Raw genomic sequence first — 13,480 nt, 5'->3', positions numbered from 1 at the left:
CTCAGCATCCTTAGACCACTGAGCTGTGTAGGATGAATGTGCTAATTAATCAATTACTACCCAACAATGTACCCTGTTTATTTACTGAAATGCACCAGAAACGTGTGCAGAGCTGGTAATTATTAATCATCTTCAGTAACAAATATGACTCAAGTTCACCTTCATATAATTAATAGAGCATGTAGTTAGCTTTAACATCTTGCTTTATTAGAAATAGCAACAAGGAATTAAAAAAAAAAAAGCTGAACCACAAGTTGTGGTTCACTGAAATGCTGGCTTGGACTAAATGTGCCTATTATGCACAGTGGTGGTATTACTCATACCCATTCAAATTATGGCCAGATGCAAAGTTTTTAAAACTAAACTTTTTAATTTGAATAAAATTTTAGACTAACCAAGAAGTTGTAAAAAACAGTTCAACACATTTCCAGATATGCTTTACTCATGGTCCCCAAATAAAACCCAATTTTCAGAGCCCGATAACTGGCTTAGAGTTGGGATCTTTGTTGATGGTGCCCAAACATCCTGGCAGGTTTTAAATTTTCAAGATACTTTAGAAGTATTTTCAACATACATAGAAATAGTTGTTTTACAGCAAATTTTGCAAAGTGATCTAGTTTTGAAAACCTTTTTATTTTTTTTGGAGTCATCATGTAGGCCCCCAAATTTCCTTTGAGGCAGATAGACTTCTAGGCTAGAAGGGCCATATTTTGGTACAATGCTATTTCCTGATAATGCAACATCTAAGGGATGTTCACTTGTGTCAGCAACATTTACGCTGAGTCTGGCATCACCTGACTCTCTGTAACTATGTTCAAAGCATGAGATTTTGCATACCGTCAATGAAGGTTCAAATCCCAGCTGCCTGCTCTGTGACTGCAGTTAACTATCTTAACTTCTCTAACTTCTGATACTCAGTTTTCTCAGCTTGAAATTGAGGTAAATGAAGCCCTGCTTTGGAGTGTTGTTTAAATGAGAAAATAGGTGTAAACTACCAAGCAGGAAGAAATACTCAGGAACTGGTAGATACCATTATGCTGGTATTATTACCCTCTGCAGCCACTTTTAGCTTACGGAACTGAAATGTACACACCTAAGCACACACAAATAAAAAAGTATTTCACACAATGGAAACTGCAAATGTAAATTAACATTTTGGGAAGTTTTCTCCTGAAAGGAAAAATTGGATTAAAATTTAATGTTAACTGCACAGAAAATTAAAAACTTCTCTGAAATACCAGTGGAACATCACTTCAAAAATCTAAACTGACAAATAAATAAATCAGTGGGTGGACTACTGTATTTCTATTATCAAATGATTCAAGGCCCCTTTAAATGGAGAGCCCCCTTAGGGCATCTCAGTATTTGTTTATAGATCATTAACTACTTGACAGGGAGACTAGGGAGGGGGCATAAAGACTTCAGCTGAAGTGCTAAAAGCCACTGTCGAATGAAGATCAGCAGTAAAGCCAAAACATCTTTGGAATTCAGTATGAAGATATGATTTGTGTTTAAAAATGTCATATGCTTTTCATGTATCTGTTAGTAAAACAAAGCTCATTTTACAAGGCTGGGACCATAACTATGACCCATATGACAAGGTAAATTTATTTGGCCATGTTTTCAAATGCTTCCCCAAACTGACTAGATAGGATTTGCAATATTGGGAACATGCCCATAAAATGGATTGTGTTCTCTATTAGCATAAATCGCTATCTGGTTTCAAAAAGTCACAAATATGTCTCCGTGCCACTGGATTCTAGCATCCACCGCAGGAGAAGGAAAGAGAAATGTTTCCTAATGAAAAGCTCACAGAACGTTGGAAGGGCAGAATTTTGATTCTTGATTCTAGTATATGATCTTGGGTAAGTTTCTTATCTATTCTATAGTTTAATTTCTCTAACTACCAAAATTAAAATTGTAATTAAATTAAAACCACTTACCCTACATATTACAATTTTTCTCTAACATCCCTCAAACATACTAATTGTATTCACTTTGCTCACTTTTTTTTTTTTTCATTTTTTTAAGATGTTGAGTACCTACCATATTGCAAGTACTGTCCTAGGTGCTAGAATCACAAAAATTAACAAAACAGGCATAAGTCCCTGGCCTTAGGAAGTTTGCATTCCAGTGGGGGGAGAGCTTGAGAGTAGTTTAGACACAACATGCAGTTTAGATGAGATCTCTCTACCCTCTGTGTTCACAGTAACATGTTTTACCAGGGTAATGCTTCCTGCCACTCTTTGTAGCAGCAGCCCCAGCTGCCAGCCAACTCCTTGGAGGCTTTCAGAACATCAATCAGTTTCCCACAGGACTCAAGATCTGGGTAAGTATACAGCAGTTCTTTCCTTTCCTAATGACTTCTGCCATAACTCAGTACCTCCATGAGGATAATTTTGCATAAAGCCAATGTATACTGTCCTTGCCAGGGCAGACACAAGGATACAGGAATGGAGCAGCAAGCAAAGTTCACCACTAATGGGAGTGGGGAGAATTAATGAGCATTCATCCAGCTGTAGGGGTAACTCAAGCCACCTCCTCTGGTGCTGAGCTTGGCTTAGAGGGCGCTGAGCCATTAAAGAGATTTGGGTTCCTAGGAGAGCCTGGTCAGTGGCTCTTTGGGGGTATCTGTTTTTAAGTTCCAAAGCACACTGGAATATGAATCAGGCAGCATTATCTCCATAGTCCTTCTTTCCTTGAACCAAAAGTCCTTAAGCCTCAAAGTGGAATTTGTCAATGAAATCCTAAATGTAAACATTTATATCCCTTTTTCATAATTCCTTTATCTTTTACTAACTGGCTGACATATGCACCCACTATCTTGCCTATAGTTCTCCATCTGAGAACAGCAGTGAATTAAAATCTACATGTCTACTTTACTTTCTTTTAAATCACACCATCAGAAATATATGAGTAAATCATAATCTCACAGCAAGGTACTAAAAAACAATGTGAGAATAAATATTCTATATATGTACAAGGTCATGTTTGGGTCATGCCCACTATTTATGTTCTCTATATGTATTTCTTAATAAACACTGATAATAGGATGTGTTAATATGTAATACTACCTGTAGAATTCATTCTTTTTCAAGCTTTTAATTGAAGTATAATATACATACAGAAAATGCACATACCATACATGTTCAGTTAGAAGAATTTTCGGGGCACCTGGGTTGCTTAGTTGATTAAGCGTCTGAATCTTGATCTCGATCTCAGTGTCATGAGTTCAAGCTCTGTATTGGGCTCCATGCTGGGCGTGGAACCTACTTAAAAGAAATTTTTTTTCACAAATTGACTACAGCCATTTAACTAGGGACCAGATCAATCACAGGTTCATCAGTCATAACGAATCTATCACACTGGTGGGGATGTTGATAATGGGGAAGGCTATGCATGTGTGGGGCAGAGGATATATGAGAAATCTCTTTACCTTCCTCTTAATTTTTCTGTGAGCCTAAAATTACTCTAAGAAAAAACGTCTTGGGGCACCTGGGTAGCTCAGTCAGTTAAATGTCTGCCTTTGGCTCAGGTTATGATCCCAGCATCCTGGGATCAAGCCTCATGTGGGAATCCCTAATCGTCCAGGAGTCTGCTTTTCCCTCTGCACCTCCCCCCTGCTCACGCTCTCTCTCTCTCTCCCTCTCTCTTGCTCTCTCTCAAATAAATAAATAAAATCTTTAAAAAAAAAAGAGTCTTAAAAAGAACTATAGAAATATATGAACAAAAGAAGAGAATAATCCAATCCCCAAGATGTCCCCTCATCCTCCTAGTCCCTGACTCCCCTAGATCTCCACCCCTGTAAGGGTGATCACTATCCTGCCTTCTAACAGCAAAGATGAATTTTGGCCAGTTTTTATAACTCATGGAAATGAAATCATATTATAAGTACTTTAGGGTCTGACTTCTTTCACTCTTCCTTATGTTTATGAGATTCATGCTTGCTGTGTGCAATTATGGATCATTCCTTCTCATTGTTATATAGTATTCCATCAAGTGAATGCCACAATTTCTCTATCTACTCTATTATTGACAGGCATGTGAGTAATTTCCAGGTTGAATATCACAAATATGAATAGTGTTATGAATATTCTACTACATGTCTTTTGGAGAATATGTGCACACAATTTCTGTGGGGCATTGTTACGGACTGAATGTTTGCATCCCCTCAATATTCACATATTGAAGCCCTTAACACCCAATGTGACAGTAGTCGGAGACAGGGTCCCTGAAGAAGTGATAAAAGTTAAATGAAGTCATAAGAGTGGGACCCTAATCTGATAGGGCTGGTGCTCTTGTCAGAAGAGAAAAAGGCAGACACCAGAATTAGCTCTGTCTGCCATGAGAGGATATACTAAGAAGGAGCTATAAGCCAGGAAGAGAACTCTGTCCAAGAAGAACCCAATCAGCCAGCACCCTGATCTTAGACTTCCCAGTCTCCAGAACTGTGAATAACAAATTTCTGTTGTTTAGGCAGCCAGTTTGTGGTATTTTGTTATGGCAGCCTTACTAATACAAATATATATCCAAGAGTGGCATGGCTGGTCATAACATTACATACATTACATATGCAGCTGAATATATACCGCCAAAAATTTTTCCAAATTGGTTGCCAGAAGTATATAAAAGTTCTAATTGCTGCATATCCTCACCAACATTTAGAACTTTCTATCTTTCCTACTTCGGCTACTTTGGTGGGTGTGTAATGGTACTACATTGTGGTTTTAATTTCCATTTTTTTGATGATTATTGAAATTAAGCAATTTTCCCATGTTTATTAGACATCTGGATATTGCTTTGTGAAGAGTCCATTCAAATATTTTGTCCATCTTTCTACTGGACTGTCTTTTTTAAATGATTTGTTCTAGATACCAAGTGCTTTGTCAGAGATAGGTATTGCAAATACTTCTCCCACACTATGGATTACTTTTCGATTCTCTTAATAGTGCCTTTTAATGAACAGAAATTCTTAATTTTAATATATTCCAATTTATCAATTTTGAAGAACTCATTTTTTAAAAGATTTTATATATTTATGAGAGAGAGAGCCGGAGCAGGGGCGGGGGGAGGGGCAGAGGGAGAGGGAGACAAGCAGACTCCTGGTTGAGCCTGGGATCCATCCCAGGACCCTGAGATTATGACCTGAGCAGAAGGCAGATGCTTAACCGACTGAGCCACCCAGGCACCCCAAGAAGAACTAATTTTTAGCATGTTCTGAACACCTATAGCATCCTAGGTGCCTTTAAGACAAAAATAAGGCTAAATCCCTTCTTTCTAGGAGTAACATCATATCCATACACAAGCTAAATGCTATACACAGCATCACTCTTCATAGTTATTTTTAAGGGGTTCCTTCTAAAGGGGTATGCCATTTCTCCATGTATTGTGTAAAACTAAGTGTTTATGTGTTTATGGCATTAATTCTTAATTATTGGACACAATGTTTTTTAAACATTGACTTATGCTTTTGAATGCCAATTTCTAAGCCCCTTTGTTTCACAGCCATCAAGAATTGGAACTGATCTGAGTTGTGGATTTTTGAGAAATGATCTTATTTCAGTTATGGAGGTGGCACTGTATAATCTCAAAGTCAGAAGAGATAGCCAGAAGTCATGTTTTCCAGCTCTGTATTTTTAGGTTAAGAAAATATTTCATTCAAAAACTCCTTAATACCTGAGTGTGATCCACTATCTATCTGCTTTCTTTGAAGTAATTTCCTACCTTAGAATAGAAGACAGAGAGAGATAGTCATGGTATCTTATAGATGCCACAGAACCTAGAGTTTCTCAGACATACTTCAGGTTCCACAAATGTTTGATTCAAATTTCACTTTTTAAAATTGATTTTCATACTGCCAAGGGATATAATGCCAAAATTTAACACACTGCAAACTGCCTACACGTTAATTTGAGGTTAAATCATCTGAGTGTAGATCTCAGAATTAATCTCCTCCTGCCATCTTTATAATTGAAGCATATGTCCAAGATTTCAAGGCAAATCATTAAGACCATTCTAATTTGTATCTACTTTTCTGGATGGATCAGGATATTCTTGATAGTGTACAATCAAAACAGAAGAATGAGAAACTGTCCTGAGGCTGCTTGTAGCTGTCCTAACTGCAACTGTTGTCCATAACCCCCAACTTCGGAAGTTTTCCAGCATAAAAGAGCAGAGTCAAGACTTCAGTGGCAGTGAGGCCATCATGGCACCCTAACCAGACTAGTTTCTGTTGGTCTCTGCCGCCCACAGACTCCCTTGGTTCCTTCCCATTTTCTGAACGTGGTTCTGCCAACTTCCCATTTATTACTTTAGCTACCCAATTTCCTTCTGATAAATTCCTTGTCTGTTAAAAACAAAACAAAACAAAAACAACAACACACCAGCCTCTTTTTTTAAAAAAATTTACCTATAAAGTTAATATTAAAATTTTGAACTTATGTTTAATAAAAAAACACAAGTTTTCATCTACTTTGTATGTTGGGGTTCTGTGACAGATTTTGTGTGAAAAAGACTCCAATACTTCTCAAAATTTAATTTGAAAATCACAGTACTGAATCGCCTCCCTGACTCCTGTCTTAGCCTCCCTTCAGCCATTTCTCTTGCAAGTCTAACCACATCATGCCTCCATCTAAAATCTTTTTAAAAACTTTTATCTAATAGGGAATCCTATAAGGTGAAGTTCAAATTATGTGCAGGACTACAAGTGCCCTCAAAATTTGGCACATGGTAACGGGTACTTAATGTTTGCTGAATGAGTCATTAAAAACTGAAAAATGTAAAAACTAGCCACATTATCCTACATCCCTCCCTCAACTTTCAAAAATAAGTTGGTGTGTGATGCTTACACATAATTATCTCATTTACATATAATGCTTTCCAGACATATCATCTTATTTATGTATGGCTTCTCCAAACAAGGCAAGTTTAGGACAAATAGGAAGAAATGCTTCTTTAGAAAGCAGGTGTATATAAAATATTACCTCAAGTGGCTATGAAGTTTGAGAAAAGGTTTTCCTAAAGTAATAGATTGATAATGGGTGGCTGAGGATTATAAAGGCTTGTAACTAAAAGACCCCTGGTCTGACATTCACCGAGCTTAGGAGGGAGGCAGAGGTGCGCATCTGGGCAATGCGCGGAGAGATGTGGGACATTTTTAAAAACTTTAAAATTTTATTTTGTTTTTAGAATTTATAAACTTTTTTATTAACTATCTGGGGCTTACCCTAAACAGTGAACATGACAGAGAAGACCTAAACATAAAAGTGCTTCCCGACTTTACCAGCCAGTGCAAATCTGTGGACTCTGCTTTTAACTCGCTTCCCCAAAGGCACCTTCTCAAGTGTCTCCTCAGCAACGCCATGTAAGCATTGCACTCGAGCCCAAGGCTTAGAAGAGAGATCTGGGTGTCACTTCTGCCACTCACTACGGAGGTTATTTATTTTAAGCCTTAATTTTCCTCACACCCCTACTGATAAACCCCCCGAATCCCCACCCCGGCTCCCAGCCCCCGGCGCCCCAGGGTTGTTAACGCCTACATGAGGGCACGTGACGATTTAATTACCTCCTCTGCGCGGCTCACCCTCACTAACCCGGCCGGTCCCTCCGCCCGCCCCTCGGCCCCCTCCGCGTATTCCGCGGGAGACCGCGAGACCTTCGTGCGCACGCGCCGCTGCGCCCCGGGGCGCTCTCGCGCACTGGCGCGGCGCCCACTGGGCGTCCCCGCTGCTCGCCCCGGGGCGCGGGCGCGCGCCCGCTCCGGCGGCCCCGCCCCCAGCGGCGCGCGCCCCACGGCCGCCGAGGGGCGGGGACGCGAGCGAGGCAGGCCATGGAGCCCCTGCGGAGGGCCCACGAGGTCGCGCTCCGGCTGCTGCTGTGTCGGCCTTGGGCCTCGGGCGCCGCCTCCCGCCCGAAGCCCCGCGCCTCGGAGGTGCTGACGCGGCACCTGCTGCAGCGGCGCCTGCCGCACTGGACCTCCTTCTGCGTGCCCTACAGCGCGGTCCGCAACGACCAGTTCGGCCTCTCGCACTTCAACTGGCCCGTGCAGGACGCCAACTACCACGTCCTGCGTACCGGCTGCTTCCCCTACATCAAGTATCACTGCTCCAAGGCCCCCTGGCAGGACCTGGCCGGGCAGGATCGGTTCTTCACGGCGCTCAAGGTCGTCAACCTGGGTGAGTGGCCCGGGCCGGTGAAGCACGTCCCGCTGACAATGGGATCACTGTTTGCAAAGCACGCTGACAAACGTCGCTCAGACGCCGAGACCCCGGCCCCAAGGTCAGGCCGCGACAGCGCCGGGGAGCCCCGCCTCGGCCCCGCGCAGGCTCGCCCGGGCGCACGCGCTCGCCACGCTTCGGCCCGCGCTGTTGGGTTTCCCAGACGCTGCCTCCGCGTCTCACCCACTCTGCGGCGTTCTAGGACTGGCCTTGGCCCTAGTATTTTGGATTCCCCCCACCCACCCCAATCCCTCCCCGTACATGCTTGTCGGGGCTGAGTGGTTGCTACTGAGTCATTCCCAGAAAAGTCGGGCTTTATCCCAGACCTATATCCAGGGACCACACTGCGTCACCCCTGGGGAGGAGACATGCATTCCATCCTCACCTGCTGCAGCTCTTGACTGGGAGGACCCCTAGAGTGGGCAGTAAGAATGAGGGTGTAAGGAAACGACCCCACTGCAAAGTGGCTCTGAAGTTAAGAAATGTCTTACTGCATGGCAGCGTTCGTTCCCATGACCATCATTTTCTTGGGTGCGTTCAGTATTATAAAAACTGGAACTACTTTCTGAATTTCATTGTTTTCTTTATATGAAATCCCAACAAGTGCGTTTTACTAAAAGCACTAAAGGTTTTCACCGGTCATATCAGCTTCCTAAGGTGCTAGGCCTAAAAGGTACCAAAATATTCTGCCTCTTTAATATTTCTGTGTTTTCATGGGAATATTCTAATTCGGAGAGCATTTACTCTTGCTGGATGCTTATTTTCTTTTGGCTAATGAGGGAAGAGGCATGAACGTTGACATAAGTATATCGTTTGTATCTTTATCGAGAGGCCTCAAGATGTTTTGAACCTATTAATAGGTAATATCACATTGATCCAGATTTTAGTAATTCAAAATCTAGACGTGGGAGCTGAACCATGTTACCCAACCAGTTTTTTTAAACCAGAGTTAAAGCTAAACCCCTGTGCACCTGCACTGGTATTATATAATCTGATGGCTTATTAATTTAAATATGGTATTTATGTATTTTTGCTTATAGTAACTCACGTCAGTCATGGGATTTTTGAACCATTGGTCTACTGGGACTGTCCTGGGTTCAGTCCACCCAAGGAGAAGATAATTATTTAGCAATGTGTAATTCTTTAAAAATTTGTCCATTTGGCTGATGGACTACATAGAGCATACCCTCTAATTTTGAGGTTGAAGTTGAAGGGTAAGCTCACTTAGAAGATTCGATTCCAAAGACTAGAATGATGAATAGGTTCAGGAAGAAGTTTATTTTAGCATTTTCAGAATCAGTCATTCATCCCCAAATGTAAAGAGTAACAGGTTAGGAAAAGTATAATTGGAGGATAATAGGTAAACCATGAGCCAAATGCCTTTTAAAGAAAGTTTTCATTTGAAACTTAATACTTTAAGAACACCTTAATGACTAGGGGCTTCTCTTTTAAATATACATGCAAAGAAATCCAAAGAAAAGTAGCATACCCAGAACATTCTCACACAAAGAAGTGACACATTTTGAGGAAAGAAACAACAGTTGTAGTTTTTTTATGTGGAAGAGAAGGCTGAAGAGTGATTTAATGGTCTTTGGAAATTCTAAAAATCCTGCCCAAACGGGAATAAGAGTTTTAAGTTAAACAAAAGGGAAAAGTTTCTGCTCATGCATGCTGTAATACGAATTGGCTTTTACTGGTAAAGGGAATTTTTTTCTGGACTTTTTAAAGAGGAGTGTGTTCACCAATTTGGTAATGTTTATTTTGTATTTTTGTCTTAAGGTAAGGCATTAGATAATAGATTCTTTCCGGTTCTGTGATGCCCCCTCTGGATCATCAAATACCTATTCTATTAATAAAAGTACTTAGGATCTTATTCCTCTTATTCCCTTCTAAATTAGTAATTATCAGAGTAATTCATTTTTCCATTTTGTAAATAATAAAGATTTCTCTTGTACCATTTGTTCCCTTTCTCCTCTGCCTTCCCTTCAATGGAAGCTGACATTTTACTGATGGTTTATCAGTCTGGGTATCCTGCTGGGAAGTAGATTGAGATTTAAGAAAAGCAACTTACCATTGGAATGAATGGGTAATTGGAGACTTGCTAAGAAGTTCTAATTTTTTTTAAGTGCTTAATTTGACAGTGGTTTACCTACTGTTCAGCTGACTCAAAATGAATTATTATGCAAAGAACTGACATTCGTGTTCATTTTGATGTTATGTTTCAGTCTGGGAAAAAAATAATTTCTCATGGAATTTTATAGACTTTATAGCTTATGTGCTATAGATAAAGAAAATTATTTTTTTATGTTTAAATTGTTTAAGTAGCAAATCTCATTTTAGCCTGACTACATTAAGTAGACTGCAGGAAAAAAGAAATAGAGAATTTCTGACTCCTGCATTACAGCACAATCCCCTATCAAACAGCATCCCTGATAGTGGTTCCTAGCTGTTTCTTAAAAGAGATAATGTAGTTATTATAAGCTAGTAATCTTTGGTCAGTTCTCCCATTTTAGCTGAAAAAATATTGACCATTGATTTGTGTGGTTTTTAAAACGTGTCAATATTTTAACTGAAAACTGGTAAGTACTGTAAAACAAGATTTCAGTTTCACCAGCCATTCCTTAAATTTGTATCCTTAGCATTGGTTTAAAAGGCATATTTTATTTTTTAAAAAGGCATATTTTATATATTTTACTGTCAGTATATTTAGAAAATTAATAATTGTTTCTAGAACCTATTTTGTTCTTCCTCCATTGATTCAGCTTTCAAGTTGTGATACTGTATTTTAAATTTATTTTTTATTTCAACTTCTCCCTCTACTCTTCACTCCTGCCTGTTTTCTTGTCTACTTCCCTACCCATACTCCCTTTTCTTTTTTTTTTCTTTTTGATAAGTAGCTTTATGATGCTAGTTTTTGTGGCTTTTTTGTGACATTCCCTTGAAGCATTTAGAGATTCTTTTGGGTATTACCAAGGCAAAGAAGGCAAATATACTGTCAAAGATTTCGTGAGAGTTCCAGGGAACCCTGTGATGGTGACAAACTGTGACCCAGTATATTCCTAAAAATAGAGGGGTGCCAGCCTGAATGGGCATTTTTGCCTGTTCTCATTGCCAGCTAGTGACGCTTCTCCTGATTAATCTCTGGCATCACAGTGGTTGGAATGCAGCTTCAGGGAAAAAGCACAAAGTAGTCCAATGCACTTACACACTCAAAACAAGCATAATACAGCAAATATATTCTTGCAGAAAAATAAAAAAATCTAGCAATAGGATCAGTCCTGAGCATGTGATTTCCCTATTAACTAGAAAGAGGGATTTCCCAAATGTACAGCCGTTCTTTTAAATTGTCATTTTTCTGTCCAACTCCTACACAAGAACAATAAAATTAATACTTGTGTAGAGCATACAATATTTATTATTGATTCATATGCCTGTGGTTTTATACATGTTTTTAGTATGTTAATAGTCACTGATTTTAAATAGTTGCCTTAAAAAAGATAGGAGCTGTGAAAGTTTATTTTGTGTCCAATATAGTGTCATATGCCTCAGTGCTTAATCCATTATCTCTGGTTAGTATATGTTTAGTTTCCTGTATCGCAAATGGCAACTAGTATCAACTGTAACAGCAAAATCTTATCAAATGGAAATATTCCAAAGAAGAAACATGTTGTTGGAGCCTACTGTATACCTATTTCAAATAGGTTGAAACAAGATTGTTTTCAAATCAGTTGTAAAAATACTCATGGGAATATTTCTCATACCTGTTATACTAAAATCTTCCTTAGAATTAGGGTTTTCCTTAGGTTTCGAAGACAACTGTTTGACCCAGTTTCTTTTAAGTTGTACAGAAAATTACTTTAGTCATCAGTGTTACTGTTTGATGTAAAGCACAGTAAAGTTGACCTAGTAATTTGAGCTTAAGGCCACCAATCCGGAGCATCTACAACTAAATTAATGAATATTCTATTTGCTTATTTGTGAAAAGTATATAGAATTACTTCATAATTGGGGCGTCTGGGTGGCTCAGTCATTAAGCGTCTGCCTTCGGCTCAGGTCATGATCCCAGGGTCCTGGGATCGAGCCCCACATCGGGCTCCCTGCTCAGCAGGAAGCCTGCTTCTCCCACTCCCAGTCCCCCTGCTTGTGTTCCCTCTCTCTCTGTGCCTCTCTCTGTCAAATTAATAAATAAAATCTTTCAAAAAAAGAATTACTTCATAATTACTTGGAAGTGACGAATTAGTGCCTAAAGTGCTTTGAATTAAAACTTAAACCAGCCTTATCTATAGTTTTAAAAATCTCTAGGCTCACACAGTTGTTTCCATATTCCACAAACTGATGAAATTGAGCTCTTGGATAATTAGAATCAGTCTGTACTCATATCTTTATATTTTCATAACTTTACAATTTGTTGACATTGCAGAAGAGTGCTCTGTGATTTGTACCATGACAAATACATGGATGCATGATTAATTAATAAGCATTGATGTTCATTAATAACATATTCATTTGTTTTCTAGGTATTCCAACCTTATTATATGGACTTGGCTCCTGGTTATTTGCTAGAGTCACAGAGACTGTACATACCAGTTATGGACCAATAACAATTTATTTTCTAAATAAAGAAGATGAAGGTGCCAGGTATTGAAGGTGTGCATCGGAGAACATAAATATCAGTGGATTTTCTCTTGTGTGTATATGCAATGTTTATTTTTGACCCTTTTTTTTTTTTAAAGATTTTATTTATTTGACAGAGACACAGCGAGAGAGGGAACACAAGCAGGGGGAGCAGGCTTCCCGCAGAGCAGGGAGCCCGATGTGGGGCTCGGTCCCAGGACTCCGGGACCATGACCCGAACCGAAGGCAGAAGCTCAATGACTGAGCCACCCAGGCGCCCCTATTTTTGACCCTTTAAAATAAAACTTTTGTAAACACCTTTTTCTTTCTACGGTGTCGGGTTCTTTAAGATGAATCATTGCCCTCAAGAGGCAAAGCTTTTCATACATTGTTATATATTGCGTGCTCCGTTTAGCCAATGGGAACTACAGATGCATGAAGCATATACCAACTTTTTTTCCTAGAATTGGGTTAAATTACAGATAAAAAATGATTATAACATACATATATTCTATAGTTAGCTATTAACAATTCAAGTCGATTCTTTGAGGAGAAAATGGATCTTTTATAGGACACTGGAAAAAGAAGTAGAGGATTTTAGGATATATGTGGAGATAATACCATTGGCAATTCCAGTTGGATTCTAATTG

General features: G+C 39.6%; 1 protein-coding gene and 1 long non-coding RNA gene across 4 annotated transcripts in view; one reads left to right on the top strand and one right to left on the bottom strand.

Annotated features, from left to right (window-relative positions):
- LOC118532492 (uncharacterized) overlaps positions 1 to 7,651 on the bottom strand; it is a 177,378-nt gene extending 169,727 nt beyond the window's left edge. The window contains exons 1-2 of the long non-coding RNA XR_013450144.1: positions 7,565 to 7,651; positions 3,141 to 3,269 (exon numbers count right to left, since the gene is read on the bottom strand). This is a non-coding gene — a long non-coding RNA (uncharacterized LOC118532492). The remainder of the gene's footprint in view (positions 1 to 3,140; positions 3,270 to 7,564) is intronic.
- Positions 7,652 to 7,769: 118 nt separating this feature from the next.
- C8H15orf61 (chromosome 8 C15orf61 homolog) lies at positions 7,770 to 13,152 on the top strand. 3 transcript variants are annotated; one of them, XM_036087135.2, is made up of 3 exons: positions 7,775 to 8,174; positions 12,734 to 12,863; positions 12,968 to 13,152. In XM_036087135.2, the coding sequence occupies exons 1-2, from the start codon at positions 7,829 to 7,831 to the stop codon at positions 12,859 to 12,861; spliced, it is 474 nt and encodes a 157-aa protein (XP_035943028.1). In that variant the 5' UTR covers positions 7,775 to 7,828; the 3' UTR covers positions 12,862 to 12,863; positions 12,968 to 13,152. The 3 variants fall into 3 exon arrangements, with proteins under 3 accessions (XP_077935292.1, XP_035943028.1, XP_035943027.1); XM_036087134.2 differs by having other exon boundaries at positions 12,950 to 13,152; XM_078079166.1 differs by lacking the exon at positions 12,734 to 12,863 and having other exon boundaries at positions 7,770 to 8,174.
- The last annotated feature ends 328 nt before the right edge of the window (positions 13,153 to 13,480 follow it).

This window comes from Halichoerus grypus, chromosome 8, assembly GCF_964656455.1.
Source record: "Halichoerus grypus chromosome 8, mHalGry1.hap1.1, whole genome shotgun sequence".
Taxonomy (NCBI): Eukaryota; Metazoa; Chordata; class Mammalia; order Carnivora; family Phocidae; genus Halichoerus; species Halichoerus grypus.
The sequence above is the reverse complement of the archived record's forward strand: the minus strand, read 5'-3'. Positions and strand labels throughout refer to the sequence as shown.

What these genes read in the sequence shown, in the direction of transcription:
- C8H15orf61 (XM_078079166.1), top strand. Translation starts at nt 7,829, where the DNA reads ATGGAGCCCCTGCGGAGGGCCCACGAGGTCGCGCTCCGGCTGCTGCTG. An exon ending in GCTCAAGGTCGTCAACCTGG is followed by an intron (nt 8,175 to 12,967) that starts GTGAGTGGCCCG and finishes TTTATTTGACAG; the next exon opens with AGACACAGCGAGAGAGGGAA.